Source organism: Photinus pyralis, unplaced genomic scaffold (genome assembly GCF_008802855.1).
Source record: "Photinus pyralis isolate 1611_PpyrPB1 unplaced genomic scaffold, Ppyr1.3 Ppyr1.4_LG1, whole genome shotgun sequence".
Lineage (NCBI taxonomy): Eukaryota > Metazoa > Arthropoda > Insecta > Coleoptera > Lampyridae > Photinus > Photinus pyralis.
In genome coordinates, this window is record NW_022170249.1 from 18254749 (window position 1) to 18271973 (window position 17225).

The 17225-nt window shown below is 34.4% G+C and overlaps 2 protein-coding genes across 6 annotated transcripts; both read right to left on the reverse strand.

Annotated features, from left to right (window-relative positions):
• Window positions 1-1627, reverse strand: LOC116175838 (probable asparagine--tRNA ligase, mitochondrial). 2 transcript variants are annotated; one of them, XM_031494168.1, is made up of 3 exons: window positions 1482-1627; window positions 415-1434; window positions 1-368 (listed from the first exon to the last, which is right to left on the reverse strand). In XM_031494168.1, exons 1-3 carry the CDS (start codon window positions 1599-1601, stop codon window positions 105-107), a joined length of 1404 nt encoding a protein of 467 aa, XP_031350028.1. In that variant the 5' UTR covers window positions 1602-1627; the 3' UTR covers window positions 1-104. The 2 variants fall into 2 exon arrangements, with proteins under 2 accessions (XP_031350028.1, XP_031350037.1); XM_031494177.1 differs by having other exon boundaries at window positions 415-1421; window positions 1482-1621.
• Window positions 1628-5157: 3530 nt separating this feature from the next.
• Window positions 5158-14251, reverse strand: LOC116175817 (protein regulator of cytokinesis 1-like). 4 transcript variants are annotated; one of them, XM_031494146.1, is made up of 8 exons: window positions 14043-14251; window positions 13615-13935; window positions 12969-13515; window positions 12741-12913; window positions 6629-6905; window positions 6217-6376; window positions 6010-6170; window positions 5158-5954 (listed from the first exon to the last, which is right to left on the reverse strand). In XM_031494146.1, exons 1-8 carry the CDS (start codon window positions 14057-14059, stop codon window positions 5832-5834), a joined length of 1779 nt encoding a protein of 592 aa, XP_031350006.1. In that variant the 5' UTR covers window positions 14060-14251; the 3' UTR covers window positions 5158-5831. The 4 variants fall into 4 exon arrangements, with proteins under 4 accessions (XP_031350006.1, XP_031350000.1, XP_031350016.1 ...); XM_031494140.1 differs by having other exon boundaries at window positions 5158-5951; window positions 6217-6406; XM_031494156.1 differs by having other exon boundaries at window positions 6217-6373; window positions 14043-14250.
• Window positions 14252-17225: the final 2974 nt, after the last annotated feature.

Below are 17225 nucleotides of genomic sequence, written 5' to 3' on the forward strand. Positions count from 1 at the left end.
GCTTTAACATAACTTTTATTGGCAGTCACAATCGTGAGATATAAAAAAAACATTAAACTTACATTCTTACTAATAAATAAAAATACTAGAAATTACAAAAAAGTTCACAATTTACAATTATGAGGCCAACGAGGAAATGGAATAACATCTTTAATGTTGTTTATACCTAAAATAAACTGCAAATACCTCTCAAACCCCAAACCAAATCCACCACTGGGTGTACCACCAAACTTTCGTAAATCCAAGTACCAGTCTAACTCGACACCATCACGAGGTAATTTTGCTTCAAGTTTGTTACGGCAATTCTCTCTTAAGCTCCCTCCTACCAGCTCGCCAACATTTGACACCAACAAGTCTAAAGCGGCAACCTAATGGGCCGAAATGTAAAATTGCTCCTGAAATACCTCACCTTACCCGTGACTCGTCTTCCACACATTCTTTCATGTAAAATGGTTTAAGGTCTTTCGGCCAATTTATTACAAACGTTGGAATTCCTCCACAGTACTCAACTAAGAACTTTTCATGGTCTTTATTTAAGCTGGCTCCTTCGACAAAGTCACCTGGATATTTCGTTTTGTCTTTTAGAATGGCCGCGGCGCCATCATACGTCAACACCACAAACTTCTTATCAAGCCATGCAAAATTATCACCGCCCTCGCTAGATTTTTTCAGATCGTCTTCACATTCGTTTAAGACATCCGTAGTGACATTCTTGACTAATTTTTCAATGAACACTAAAACATCGTCGAGCCCGTTTATAAAAGCACATTCAGCTTCCAACATGTAGAATTCTGAAAGGTGCAAACGTGATTTAGAATTCTCCGCTCTAAATGTGGGGCCTAATGTATACACCTTGCTTAACCCGTGAACGACGGCCTCCAGATGTAATTGGGCGGAGACGGTGAGAAATGTTTTCGAGTTGAAGTAAGTTTCTTCGGGCAACAGACGCGACCTCACCATATTTTGTAAGGTTTCTTGGTTATTTGGAACCACTGCGAATGTTTCTCCTGCTCCTTCACAATCGTTGGAAGTCAGAATTGGTGTATGAACGTGCAAATAGCCTTCTTTGTGAAAGAAGTTGTGTATAGCCCTCGTTGCAGCATCGCGAATACGTAACAAAGATGAAAAGTGAGAAGTACGTGGTCTGAAGTGTAAATATTGCCGAACATAATCGGTTGAATATACTTTACGAGGTGCGAAAGGGTAACCATCTTGGATATTGCAACCTCCGCACAGCTCTATGTGTTCGCTGTTAAGCTCAAACTCGTTCTTGGGCGAGTGCTGTAACACTCCAGTAGCGATTATAGAGGAACCCGAAGTTAACGAAGAAGCGTTAGCCGTGGTTGCTATAACTTGCAGATTTTTGCTACAGGATCCATCATTGACATCCAAGAAAAGGTGTTGCTTCATCTTCCTCGAGGCTTTTATCCATCCCTTAAACAGTAGTGGACAATGTTGCCTTTTAGATTAGTAACCAATACCTTAATCTGAATCTTTTCACCGACATAATTGCTCCTGAAAATATTTATTATTCGAAGGTTCTGAGTCGAACTGTAAAGTCTGTAAGAGATTTTCTCAAAATTTTTAAACCAACATATCATTTTGGGAAGTGTGTCATGTCAATTGTCTTCTGTCAACTGTCAATTATTATTTAACCAGAAGTTAAATTGGCAACGCCGCAAATTTTAACAGATAGAACATACAGTGCGTTCCAATTAAAAGTAAGTCATTTGATGTAGACCAAAAATTTTGAAACACGTCAACCATAATTTTCATGGGGGGGGGGGGGGGCAAGCAAAAATTAACACGCGTTTTAAGGCTTTTGAGAGGATAGCTCCCAAATTAAAAATTTTGGACGCTCAATTTATTTGGCAAAATATTTCTTTTGGTCCTCTACTACCTAATTTTTAGCTTCCCAGACGAGTGGCTATTGTGATCACCGTCACCATTAAATGTTCACATTTTAGATAATTTTAAGCAAAAGAATAACATTCTTGTAAAGTGTAGGTTAAATGGGGGCAAAGTTGCCCCTTTGGAACATTTCAAATTTTTTAAAAATCTTTGAAAATAACTTAGATATCACTGAAAAAAGTTTGTTTTCATTTTCCTTAGCTTAAATGGTCGTCTACAAGGATCCTGGGTTCGAGCTGCAATGGTCCTGGGTTCGAATCCCAGGTAAGGCATGGCTGTTTGTGATTGTATAGTGGGTTGAGTGGGAACAGTAGCAAATTGCTAACACTCCGCCCACTATTAAATAAAAGGCAATAAAATAAATGTATGGTTTTTTTCGAAGAATCTAAATTTCCATAGCACGCTAGATGTAGAAGCTATAGGCTACTATATATACTTAATTATAGACGCCATACTGGATATTTACGGAATGAGATAGAGGACAAAAAAAGAGAATAATGACGTGTCACACTCTATACTATAAACAAATTTAAAATCAGAAGTTATACCTTGCAGAATCAATATGGCTATGATGGCGATGCATTCAAATGATTTTCTTTTTTTTGTCATCTATCGCATTCCGTAAAAATCCAATTAGTACACGGAGAAAAATGGATTGTTAAAATCATATAGTAAAAATTATATTGTAATCAGTACGAGAAGTCTATAACTTTTGATTGAGAAGTCTGATCGAAAAAGTACGAATTATTTTGGATTCTACGCACCAAAATTAATAAAAAAAAGAGTTTTCCCGAGAAATTTTGGTGCAGTCGATTTTTGCTAAAAAAGGAAGGTTTATACACTGCCTTTTTTTGAATCCCGAAAAAAAAATTGTCTCGGATCGACCCGGAAAAAAAATTTTCTTATAGAACGTGGCCTGTAGAATCCACAATTTCAAACAGTTCCAAGATTGGGCTACTAGTTCAAAAGTTACAGCCCTTTGAATTTTCTTTCGAAATTGGTTTCTAGTCTATAACTTTTGATTGAGAAGTCTGAGCGAAAAAGTACGAATTGTTTTGGATTCTACGCACCAAAATTAATAAGAAAAAGTGTTTTCCCGAGAAATTTTGGTGTCGTCGATTTTTGGTAAAAAATGAAGGTTATACACTGCGTTTTTTTGAGGCTCGCAAAAAAAATTGTCTCAGATCGACCCGGAAAAAAAATTTCTTATAGAATGTGGCCTGTAGAATCCATAATTTCAAGCAGTTCCAAGATTGGGCTACTAGTTCAAAAGTTACGGCCCTTTGAATTGTCTTTCGAAATTGGTTTCTAGTCTATAACTTTTGATTGAGAAGTCTGATCGAAAAAGTACGAATTGTTTTGGATTCTACGCACCAAAATTAATAAGAAAAAGAGTTTTCCCGAGAAATTTTGGTGCAGTCGATTTTTGGCAGGGTGTGCAATAATCTAAGTTACTTATTAATACAAAGCGGAGATGTTAATTCAACTACTCCCGTATTACAAAAGCATGCATATGAGATAGTTGCCGTTACCTACAGTTTTTTTGTATGAGTTAAAACAATATATAGTAAAACTAGCTATATATACACTTTCAACAATATGTATATGATAAATTTTATAATTCTTCATAGCTATCCCTATACGTATTATATTTTTTGATACCTATTATTATATTTTTAACATACAATTTTCTCCGTGTAGACTGTGATACCTATCTCAGTTACTTTCAAAGATTTTTCGAAAATTTTAAATGCGTTTTTTTAGTCATAAAAATGAGCAACTTTGGCCCCATTTAACCTACATTGTATGTCTCACCTGTATGGAGATCCCAATGGTGCTAGTTAAAAAAACGCAAAACGATTATTTTGATCTTGTTCAAATTTTGGCAATGTACATTTTAAGACTGTCACGAATGATTTTTTAATACCTGGGTTTTTAGCGCCGCGGCGTCAAACAACTTTTTTCAAATAGTAACCCATATTATTTGTTGTTAAAGAGATTTTTTCTTTGTATAACCTATACAAATTGGAACAAATTTCAATACAAATAATATTGAATTTGTTCAAATAGAGGAATTTACACACATACCGCTTCACAGTAACCGTGAACAAAGCTATGTCTCGAGTTAAGAGTGATGCCTGGTGTGCGTTTCGACTAAAACGCAGACACCTCGACTATTCAATGACTAGGTTCCGTTTTCGGTTTTTCCAACCAGCGAAATACAATAACGCTTAACTTCGAGAACAAACACGTACAACTTCGGCGCGAGAAAATTAATTTGCGTATTAACTTTGAGAGCGAGCACGTACAAATTGGTGCCTTCATTAATTTCCAATCGCATAACAGAGAAAGCTTATTCTAATTTGTGACAAAGCGCTATAAAAGTAATAAATTTTATAAAAGGCGTATATGATAATAGCACAATTGGTGTAATCCCATGCTGAATTACTCAGGTATAAAAGCGGAAGATCTGCTTTATCAGATACAAAGTTATCGTCACTATCCCTGTCACCCCAGCCCCGAGAACTCTATCGCTTCACCCTTGGAGATTATCAACCCCAGAGCTAGACCGCGCGGGGATAATACCGGATATTCTTTACCGCCAAAAAAAACCCAAAATCTCCATTACACCTTTTCTTGGATTATCCTTTTGGTAGCAGACACCAATATTTGCAACAAGGAACTTTTGTATCCATTAAATACGTCTTTCTCTTTTAGAACTTCCAAAAGGCATTGAATAGAATAGAACATATTATTTGCCATGAATCACAATAGTATACTATTTAATTATGTTGTAGTGAAATATGGCATGTACTCTCAAGAGCCATATGGCTGTGTTGAGTGTACGTTTTCAATATAATTAATAACTAAAAAAAGAGATTGAGGCGCAAGATATTCTAAAATACAAACGTCAACGGCTTATATCTACACAAATATTAATTTAATATAATCTTTGCACTGTAAACTAAATTTATAACCATTCATTAATAGATTTATGACTGACTTGGAGTCACTTTTATAACACAAGCGCGTATTTCGTTATTTATAACTTCGAAGTAAATATCAAGACGGAAAAATAAACGCAATTCAATTGAGAAACTTCTCAAAAATTACCCCCCACGCCCATCAGTATATCCATATTTCATAAAAAGAATAAGTTCACGAAACTGTACAAGATATATTATTTTTAGACTATACACAAATTGATATGTACATGAAATTACAAATCTGTAATTCACACTGCCACCAAATTAGTATTACTATAAGTACAAATTAACTTTCTATTTATTGTGGTTTTCTAAAGTACCGATTTTTCTATTATAATGCAACCGCTCCGTGTCAAATATGGTAATCAAGTACGCAGCCAAGAAGACATTGTTTACTTCTGTTTGACTATTGAGAGGAAATTTTTTTAACGAATTCCTAAACTATTTGAAAAAATCATCACACTGTTGAAATGCGATCACAGAAAAATTGTTACAATTATACTTCAAAATGCGTTTATAAGTAGAAACATTTGACGATTCTCAAAGCAGCTTCTTGAGTAAAATTTCAAGTGTTATTTATAAAATAAAGGTGTGATCATTTAAATAGATTGATTCTCGATATCTTAGTCTGTCCGGTCTGTCTCAATATTTAATATCGAAATTTGTTAGTTTTTTTATTAGTACTTCACTAATATCTTCTTTTAAACCTATTTGTAGTGCTTAGAGTAAAATATATACATATATACATCATCAGAAAGCGAGTTTCTGTTAAAAAGAAATTAATCAATAATAAAAAAAATATTAAATATATATATAAAAATATAATACTATTTTGCACATATTTAAATGATACAAATTTACAAATAACTAAAGGAAAAATAAATAAAATAAACACCATACATTTAAAATGTTAACAATATTAAATCTAATTAATTAAAATTTGCAATTCTCATAATTTGTTCTGCCCGGCTGTGGTGTCGCAGGTAAAGGTATGGCGAGTACATTCTCCTTATCATACAAGGTGCTTCTGCACCCTTCTTTGTGAGCCAAATCCTTCTAAAACAGACATGCATGTATCAGCCCAGCTCACTCTCAATCGCTCGAAAGTTACCTCGAACATGTTGTATTCTGTCGAAACGTTTTCGAGGTCGTTTTGTAATTTTCTTCGAGACAAACGACGACATTTTTGAATGCGTTTTGCCCTCTCGGTATTGTAATGTGAGCGACCCGTGTGTTGCGCGTGTGCCAATTTGGATGGAGCTGTCGCGGGAACTGCGGATATAAATTAGAAATATCCGCACACAAACTAATAACATACAATTTCGTTCATGAAGAATCTTCGATCTTGTTGACGGCGGCTCGAAGGGCATCAGCAGTTTCCTTTTGCTGCCAGTTTGTGGCGTTTGGGCCAAATTGTGAACACTCAAACTGGACGTCATTCCCAGTTTACCTGGCGTAAGTGTCTGCTCCCTTTTCTGCTTCAGAATACTTAGTTTCTGTTTTTTATCCTAATAATAATTGCCCAACAACACAAGTTAATAATAGGAGGAATATATAATCAACAATACAGGATTAGTTACAAAGATGAACATTTACACTATACTCTCAAAAGCCGGGATTATGGAATTGTTTTGCACAAGATGAAAAGTATTTGTTATAAGAAAGTTTGTAAGATTCAAGTAACATTAATAAGATAAGTAATTAAGAATACGAGTATGTTTACTACATACCTCATCAAGAGTGCTATGGGTCTCAGCAATGATCTCATGCACAGTCTTACTGTACGAATAGAAAGGTTTTTTGTGTTTTACTGCATACAGATCTGCCAGACGTATCAGCTCTTGTTCTATCTTTGGTAGACGTTTTTGCAGCGTATTTCTTTCTTTTTCTTCCTTCAATAACTGGCAACCCCGATTTTTCAAACGATCAGGAGCCGAAGCATTATTCTCCAATTCCAACATTCTACTCCACAGTTCAGAACGCTTTTCCAGCAGTGCAAATAAGTCACTAAAACGGTATACATCTGTTATTCAACCCTCAAAATATTGGGATCAAGGCTATCGTAGAACTTTGAATATTAATTATACAGGGTGTTTTTTTGGGAGCTTTAGTTAAACGTTTCTGGGAAAGTAAAATAGATAGGTTTTTGAAAATTTGTACTTAGGAGTTACGCTGAAGGCCGAATCGATGTAAATATGTAAAATATTTTCAAAATGGCCGCACTTCCGGAAACACCGGAAGTAGATAGTAACTTCGTTATTTTAAATAGCAACCTCCATTTTTTATTGGGTTTTTAGATTCTACGTGAAATTTCAGTTCTTTGGATACCCATATGTCGATATCTGCCATTTATGGTTTTTAAGTTATTTTGACTTTAAGAAAAAAAATGGCGGATGCAGATGGTACCTTGATAATTGATTACTGGAAAACGGTTGTAGTCATGGCAACCTATTTTTATCAGTGCATATAGAATGAATACAGCTTTCTTTTAGTGTACTTAAAAAAAAGTTAAGTTGCGTAAGACCGCCCCTATGAAGATCCAAATTTATGAAACTTCAAAGGCTAAAAACTCAGTTTTTTTAAATGGAATCACCATTTTCTTAATATTGCATGAGATAAAGAATCGAAATGGGCATATTTTGACAATACATGTTCCTATAGTTATCTTTAACAGTTTCTGACTTATTCCCATTTTATTGAATTGACACTATTTTTTTCGAATTTTCTTTTTAGTAGTCGGCCATGATTTTATAACAATTGAATTTTAAACAATTCTAGTGACACTAATCCGTCACCTACTGTTATAGGTTAACATAAGTTTTTCAAAAATCAAAAAAGGACTCGCAGTGGTTTCACCTATTTTGGAATTTAATTTGTTATTTATGGTGAAATGGACAGAATCGCGGCACATGCTTGCCGTACATTCATTCGAACACTGGAACGAAATTGTATGAATTTTGGAAATGTTGTATCCCCAAATGCACTACAAACCGTTGAAGCACAAGTGATACAAAGCTCTACAAGAGAATATTTAAGAAAATGAATTGAATTGCAAATGCAAGATTAACAAAATAAATTCAATGTAAAATATAAAAAACTTCGTTGAAACATTTTTGGTATGGAATTGTTGCTAGAACAGATATCGCATTACCTCTCTGAATTTTTAGACTTATACGTTGTTTAAGAAATTCAGTTGAACGACTCTGTCTAGATTTCTCAAAAATTTTCCGTCCTATATCCTTAATAAATGACTTATTTATTAATGAATTATTTAGAATCAATGATATTAAAGAATCCTGTTCTTGATTTGTTTAAAATTCGATTGTTGTAAAATCATGGCCAACTACTAAATTGAAAATGCAAAAAAAATGGCATCAATTCAATGAAATGGGAATAAATCAGAAAATGTTAAAGATAGCTATAGGAACATGTAATATCAAAATATTCCAATTTCGATTCTCTATCTCATGCTATAGTAAGAACATGGTCATTTCATTTAAAAAAACTGAGTTTTTGGACTTTGAAGTTTCTTAAATTTGGATGTACGCAACTTAATTTTTTTTTAAGTACACTAAAAGAAAGCCCTATTCATTCTCTATGCAATGATAAAAATGGGTTGCCATGACTATAACCGTTTTCAAGTAATCAATTATCAAGGTACCATCTGTATCCGCCATTATTTTTCATAAAGTCAAAATAACTTAAAAACCATAAATGGCAGATATGGACATGTGGGTATCAAAAGAATTGAAATTTTACGTATAATCCAAAAATGCAATAAAAAATAGGGGTTGCCATTTAAAATAACGAAGTTACTATCTACTTCCGGTGTTTCCGGAAGTGTGGCCATTTTGAAAATATTTTACATCGATTCGGTGTTCAGAGCATTTACTATCTACCCCGTTCGACAGAGGAACTGAGAATATAATCCAATAGAGTCGAAGTGAGTGAATTTGCCATTTTGTCACAACCAATATTTTGAGACATAAGCGTTAGGCTTCTTATAGGTGTTCAGAGTAACTCCTAAGTACAAATTTTCAAAAGCCTACCTATTTTACTTTCCCAGAAACGTTTAACTAAAGCTCCCAAAAAAACACCCTGTAGACTGTGCTGCAATATAGTTCTTTTATTGCCTAAATAAAAAGTAACTTTTTTAGCATCATAGCTTGAGCCACCTGGATATTGCGCTCACCGTTTTTTCGACATACCAATATTTTGTTTTAGATCATTTTAGGCAAGTTTTAAAGAATAAAATTTTTCTCCGTCTGTACGTATGTATGTACATGGGCAATTTTCCGAGCAAACAGATTGAAGGATTTTGTTCAAATTGTGGATATGTATATTAGGCATTCGCATCACCAAAATAGATTATGTCGTGTTTGTCCAAATGTTGAATTTTCCCTTTGCGAGTACCCTCATCCTCTCAAGATACCTAGGAGGAATTACATCCGAACTAGATAAGGGGTCAAGGAGAGCAGTCGTTGGAGAAATTAATTCCTTTCTTGGACAACTTTTATTAGAGTACCAAAAGCTTAGGGGAAAAGGGTGGTAGTTGGTAGAAAACAATTTGTTTCATTGGGACCTTGTAATAGGTGGTCGGTTTAGAATTAAAAAAGGTTTTTTTTCGAATTTGTGTTTTGTACAGTATAGGAAAATTTACACATGTACCGTTTTATAGCGAACGTGAACGAAAGTATGACTGGCGATAACAAGAATCATATTGCGGAAAGCGAGAACTGTTGCCACGATTTTTTGGAATCTAAAAATTTGGTTTCGTTCTGTTTAAGGTGGCGTTTACATTGAAAAATTGAAAATGTGCCTTTTGGGTGACAATTTTTGATTGAAATATACAGGGTGATTCCTATAGTACCTGCCACCGTTTGGGAGCGTGTAGGTGGTGCGTAGGGGAGTATTTTGATATAGGACACTTGGGGTCGGAAATCTAAAATAAGGGTGCCAGAGCCAAATTTACCTTCTGGAATTTCGCGCCTGTAGGTAGGCAACCCAACCGGCCGGCGGTGCACACGGAGCGATCTCAGGCGGCGATGTGTGGCTGACACTTGATCAGAATTTTGTTTAAACCCACGAAATCCCGTCTGCAACGACGCGTATCAAGTGAATAAACACTATGGCAATAGTATAATAATAGTTGGCTAGATGTAGGAAGTGCATTGAGAACAACGGTGGCCACGTTGAACACTTGTAAACGTTATTGCTTTTGACTGTCGTTTTCCCTCCTTCCCTCCCATGTCGCTTCCTCGCGCTAACTCGCTCTGCATCGCTCCGCGCGAAACGTCGGTCGGTTGGGTTGCCTACATACAGGCGTGAAATTCCAGAAGATAAATTTGGTTCTGGCGCCCTTATTTTAGATTTCCGACCCCAAGTGTCCTATATCAAAATACTCCCCTAGGCACCCCCTATACGCTCCCAAACGGTGGCAGGTACTATAGGAATCACCCTGTATATAATACAAAACTTTATTTTGTAGCAGAAGCCATATAAATCATTGTAAAGCTTCTGACAATTCTGAATTTACTTTAGGCACGTCAAAAATAGTAAGCTTACGTTCTGCTGTCGCGATCGTGTCTATAGAAACAAATTTGTGGTACGAGGCGCTTTCTTTCGGTGATCCAAACGCGTTTGGATTGTCAAATCAGGTTCTTTCGAAGTGTGATCTTATAATCATGATTGCTAAAATCGTGAACAAACTGAACATAAAAGTTTTTTGACACGAATTCCTAACCTATAAATACAAGTATATTTTTGCTCAAATGTTAGATTAGTCAATATTTGTATAGCATAATCGCAAGTGCTTCCATTTGTAGTTAAATTATTTTCATAATCCAAACAAAAAATACATAATTCGAATGCAAATGTGCACTACGTAAACTTAACCATACTTTGATTCAATTCGCGCGTTCTTTCGTAAAACGTGATCATACGAATCACGATCTCGAAATCATGATTGCGAAGTAGCCGAAAGAAAGCGCCTATGTTCTCAACATCATTTTATAATGTGCATTTGAAATAAGAATGACAGATGTCATAGAATGCACAATCATTTGTTTCACTTTATCTACCCTTACAGTTAAAGGGATCACTTTATCTATCCTTAAAGAACGGCTTAGCCTACTCATTCAAACCTATTAAAATGTCATTTTAACATATGCTATAAAATAAATGAATTATTAGTAATAAACACAAAAAAAGGTATTTACGAGAGAACGTATAATAAAAAAATTATCGACTATCGCGGACTATTTAGGATTGTCACTTTAATAAAGGGTAAACTTCATTTTTATCAAAATATAACAATGGAATTCGGAACAGAACAAAAATGAACAGTGAGTTGCATACTGTAACAAAAGCATTTTATTTCATTTAAATTTTTTCGAATGTTTTTTCCCCGCCGATATACGTGAAAGTTGAATTTTTAAGATAGAAATGTGTCAAGGTTCTGAGAACATTCTCACAAACAAATATTATTCATGTTAATTTCAAGTTTTTATTGTGATGATTGGAATAAAAATCGGGTGCGTCATTTCCCCACTGTGATTATCAATGTTTCAAATCACCAGTTGTCACCTGGGATTGTTGGATAGAATTACAGCTTTTTTAAATAGTCATATTACCTTACATTTCTGACGTTGCATACAGAGTACAAGTATAAAGTATTGAGTAAGCGAATTTTTTGAATTATGTGTGTTTGGAACTGGTTCAGAAATGGTTTAAAATTATGCCAAGTTAACCAATAGAATTTAAGCATTGCAGTGATTAAAAAACAATCCACTATTTGCAGATAATAGAAAATTACTAATTAACAGAAGGAAGATTGTTTTTCAGGAGGTTTAGAGATTCGCGTGAGAGGCCACGGGAAAGGCCAAATTTTCTCGACTTTGTCGTTAAAAGCGGATAGTTGGATCCCAAAATAAACAAGTTGTACATCAGCATAATATGCATGATGAAAAGCGCAATTTTGGTAATACAGATCACTATTTTATCAGTAAAAGTTTAAAATTATTAATCTCATGAGTAATTCAACTAAACTAAGCCTGCAGATCTACACTATAGCAGAAAGCGTTTAGTGAAAATTTGAAGTCTCTAACTAATTTCGTTATCCAAAGCAGACAATTGGTCTCCATTTAAAGTTAGTTTGGAGTTTTTCCCAAAGCAAGAAAAATTGTGATATTCTGTTGTGGATTGTTTAAATAAAAAATTAATTTCGTAAGCGGAAATAAAAGTAAAACCCCAGTTGCAAGCGGACTTTTAGGACAAGTTAATGATGTAACTTTAGCGCAAAAAGGGTGACGCAAAATACATATATTTTATACAGAGTTGGCAAACAAAAACCCAACAAAAAAAGGGTGGGTTTTTTACAAAAACATTTCTTAAAACCCAGGTAAAAGAACAGTAAAGGAACTGTATTTTTATGTCTAGAGTAGGTTAAGTTAGTTTTTATTTTAATTAACAAGCAGCTCATACAAATACTTTTATATTACATTAAGACGGATTGGTTTCGACTAGACAGATGTTCTGTGAGTCTAGTTCATTGTTGACAGTTGACAGTGATTCATTGTTACCGCAACAGTTTTAATAATTTAGTTTGCCTTTAGCTTTGAATTTTTTGTTCTATCCCATAGCAGATGGCATTACGATATTCATACAAAAACCCAATTGCCCAAAAAAAAACCCACAAAAAACACCCATGGGTTTTTGCCAATTCTGTTTTTATATAACCTTTCTTTTTTTTAAATTTGTATATTACTTTTATTGGCACATTATGGCGCAAAACCAAGTACTATCGTAAGTTCTACCTCGCAACATTAAAAGAAAGTAATCTACCTGTTGTTGCTGTAGTAAACATGTAACTTTCTCAGCTCTAAGTCATGAATACTCAATAGATCCTCACTATATACCTCACTATTGAAGTACTCAAACCTAGATCTTTCCTCTTCGCTAATATGGCACTTTTCCCACAAAGTCACCAGCTCCTTACGAACACGCGACACGAATTGCTGCAAAGAGAAACAAATCCAGTATTTAATGTGGAGTAAAGACTGCATTACCTACCTCTATATTAGCTCTTTTAAGATCTTCGTATCGTGCAACCTCCTCTTGGAGGGCTTTTAACGTTTGCTTACTGTTGTAGGTGGTCTTCTTCGCAAAATCCGCACGTACTCTCAAATCTTCGTTGAGCAAGTCCCACATCGAGTTAAGCTTTTCTCTCAAACTGGCGATCTCCTCTTTCATTTCGGCCGAGAGCTGCTTTAATGAATCCAGAAATGAGTGCACTTTCTCCATATTAGGGTCGGAGACCTCGAACAACGAATCATTTTGTGATAAGACAGCACGTTCGAAATCTAAAGCCGGCTCGTATTGAAGCTCTTCGACAAGGTTCAATATTTCAGATTTCGCGGCGAAATATTGTTCTTCTCGCTCGAATTTTAAAGACTCGAGCTCTTCCAGATGGGCTTTAAATTTTGTAATGGTATCGTTGCAAGGTAGCGGATTTACGGGTAATGGACAGGGGGTTCTTCCTAAAGATTTCATTAGCAACATTTCTTCTTTATTTAGTTTTTTAATTTCTGTCTTTATTTCTTCTAACTTTTGTTCGTGCCTATTAAAAAAATCAGCTTTATACATTCAATTTGAGAGAGCAAAGGTTATTAAAATCCCTTTATAATTTGCTTAACGAAGTGCACATGTGAAATCTTACCTGCTGATCCACGTTAAAAGGTATTCTTGTTCTTCACACAATGTTAACTGTTGGGATCCGTAACTCGGCAATTTTATATTCAAGTCCTTGCACAGCGAGGACGATTTTTGTAATAGCACCTCGATCTTGTTCAGCATTTCAAGACGTTTTTGAATCGATTCATCAATCATCTCGTCGAATAATTCCGTAACTTGTTTCACAAAAATCTGACTCCAATGCACTGTCACGTCATTTGTGCCCATCATACTGACAACAACGTCCCACCACTTCTTCGTCTTTTCTTCGGAAATGTTTGTAACGTTTTGTAACAGCTGTTCAAAACTGAAAAATGAATAATGCAAATCAGTGACCAGGAGTTATTCCAATTAATGTGGGTAATTTAATAAAATTGTACAATGATATTGTTACAAAACATGTAGAGCACTTACTTGTTTAATGCGGCCATTTTAAAATGTGGAAACAAATCCAGTTATGTCACTTAAGTAAACGAAAAAAACACAAATTCCTGCACTGAAAACAACTACAAAAGCTCAGAGAAATCTAAAATCTACGTAAAAACGTTTCACAACGGTTATCCTCCCAGATGAAGCCGGTACGACCGTTAACACAAATTTGAAATACAACACAACTGACAGTTACAGAATTGCCAACTTTCACATTACTTAACGAAAAACACTGGTCTACTTTATGTACAGGCACGATGCGAATTTTCGAGCCAACAATAGAGCGACACTTCATAGCTGAAATGATCTTCACAAAACGTTTTCATATGCGTAATCGGTAATACTACACTAACTACAATGCGTTTGAAAATATTGTACTTGTAATTTACAGAATGTGTAAATTGGAGTACTTCAGAAACTTAGAAACGATCGAATATAATTCAGATCAATATTTGTATTTTGCAAAGCGTAAAATACATTTAATTTGAGAAATCAGTGCACTTACGGCCGGTATTATGTTGTCGGGCTAACAATGTTGATAATAAGGCATGTGATTGGATGTTTTTTCAAAGAATAACATCATTCTTTACAAAAACATCCAATCACATGCCTTAACAACATTGTTATCCTGACAACATAGCTAAGTATGCTATATAACACGTTGTATTTCAGATATTCAGACAATCGCAATTTTGTAATTATAATAATTGGAAAACGGTTATTGTATAATGAGTACTTTGTTATAATTTTGATAGCAGAAGCCCAATTAGTAAGACATTATGTCCTGCTGTGTGCAAATATGAATTATAATTCATAGTTACCTGGCGTATAATGTACAATATTTTATTTGTTACTCATTTGTAAACAATAGTAAACGTAAATAATTAGTTTTTAAATTGATCTTGAAGAAATGTCTAAAATATCATGTTATCCATGTAACAGCGATTTCGCATTAATTCTGGCCAATGAAATTACTAGATTACTAACTTGTAAAATTTTTACAGGTCTGCTGTCAGTTTTACAAGTCAGTAGCGTTTAAACATGACGTTTACCCGTTTGCGTTTTGTCTTGATAATCAACGTTTACAACTGAGTAACAAATAAAAACAATTACAGATCGCGAATCGTTCGAATGTGGGTTTGACTCAAAATCTTCGCACCGAGTTCCTTTCTCTTTACAAGACTAGGTATTAATAATAAACACGAGCGCGTATTTCAGTATATATAATTTCAACATCAATGTTAAGGCTGCGATTAAACAATTCAATTTCCTTGTATAACAAACAATAAACCTTCTAGAGAAATCTAGAAGGCATATTTCATATTTTATGCATAGAAAGAATGAGTCATCATCCGCTCTTATTTCTTGTCGTCGATGACTAAACCTTTATCAACTTGATGGCGCCTTCCTTATTGATATCGTCATTGATTATACACATGTATATACTGTATAATCAATGATTCGATATTTCAAGTCTCAGATAATATTGATAAAGCCCGCGTTTTTTAGATTCATTAAAGCAACTCTCTTTGTAAATGACAGAGAAAATTGCACGTTTGAAATAAAAACAACTTAACCCTTTGTGGGACTTGCTAAAGGAGCCTGTAACAGTAAGCAAGACATGAAGAAATTAAAAGGGTGAACTGAATGTGTGCTGGAAAACGTCGCGCCTTAAACAGCTTGTTATACAAATGCACAGCAAACATCTGTAGCGCTATCACGGGATGTGACCAAAATACGAACTAAATACACCTTAGCATAACTGTTACTTGTAACCAAACATTTATTTATAAGGTTCAAAGTTGGGGCCACTGTTATTTTCGCTTTTGGACCCGAGAAATACGATATTCTCAAGTTCATCTGTTTGTATATAAATAAGAGCGATTTTCAATTGCATGTCACTTATGCATTTTGGGTGCACCCGTTAGAAGTAACAATTCTGTTGTGCATATCCACCCATTGGTCTGGACTACAGTAAATGCATAAAGACAGTGTTGCCATAATGCTTCATGTCGGCCATGTTTTTTCCAATTTAAATCCCGATTAGTTTAACAGAATTAGTAGATTTTGCTATGGTTAGAATAATGCTGCCATAATTGTGTCCAGCAAGATAAATTTATCACCTTGGTTTCCAGGAGGTTAATTTCTACCAATCCTTGGCAAAATATTGGGAACTCCCAAATACCAATAGAAAATACCACCATATGACCAGTCGGTATAGTCACTGTAGTGGTAACTAGTACAAGCCCTCCACCGACATATTACGCCTAATCTTAAATAAATAAACAGGTGGATGCCACATTATTCATCTAATTGCATCGGTAAAGTATTAAAAAAAGCAGATTTATAAACTGTAACAAGAATGAGGTAAAAAAGTCAGGTGTACAGTTCATACACATTTTGTTGGTACAGTCACATTTTTGAATTGAGATCATATGTGGTGTAAGAAGACAACAGGTACGTTTTTTAATTAAAGAATTTATTATACAAATTTATATACAAATTACAATTTTAAAACATTCGATAAATGAACACAAATCAACAGTAACAAATAAATAGAACTATTAAATATACCTAGTGAGTGTTGCTGTGAAATATTCGAAATATGTGTGAATAAGTGTAATACGTATTAATTTAGACTAGAGAGTTATCATGAAAACAACACAACACTATTCATAAGTACGCATATTCTCAAAGAATTATATTCCTAATATCTACCATGTTTTTTGCAGTCTTTTTTTTTGAGTAAACTATAAACTAAGTACTCGACAAGTCGAAATAAATAATAAACTGGAAAAAAATATAATTAAATATACCTATAACATTGGCGACAATTTGAAGTGCAAGGTGTATCGTTTTGTATGATTATAATTAATATCCATATGTTCAAGACATTGAATTCCTCCTCATTGGACTGTTTTAAACATAAATGCTGAAATGGGACATCTACCACATAATATTTGTTAAGTGTTCCGCATTCCATGAAACCATTACAGATATTTCTCATAGTGTTTTTGAAGCCCGTCTGGAAGAGAAGCTAGAATTGATTTAAAAACATGAAAAATTATATTGTTATTTAGTAGTTTTGTAAATCTTTATCTCTATTTTGTGAGAGTATTTTTTTAATGAATAAAACAGATTTTTTAAATATTTAATAAGAATCAATAG

Coding starts and splice junctions, on each gene's coding strand:
- LOC116175838 (XM_031494168.1), bottom strand. CDS start 1,601: ATGATATGTTGGTTTAAAAATTTTGAGAAAATCTCTTACAGACTTTAC. Junction 1,435..1,481: donor GTGAAAAGATTCAGATTAAG/GTATTGGTTACT, acceptor CTACTGTTTAAG/GGATGGATAAAAGCCTCGAG. Junction 369..414: donor GTGTGGAAGACGAGTCACGG/GTAAGGTGAGGT, acceptor TCGGCCCATTAG/GTTGCCGCTTTAGACTTGTT.
- LOC116175817 (XM_031494130.1), bottom strand. Junction 12,914..12,968: donor TTAAAAGAGCTAATATAGAG/GTAGGTAATGCA, acceptor TTCTCTTTGCAG/CAATTCGTGTCGCGTGTTCG. Junction 6,906..12,740: donor GTTTACTACAGCAACAACAG/GTAGATTACTTT, acceptor ATACCGTTTTAG/TGACTTATTTGCACTGCTGG.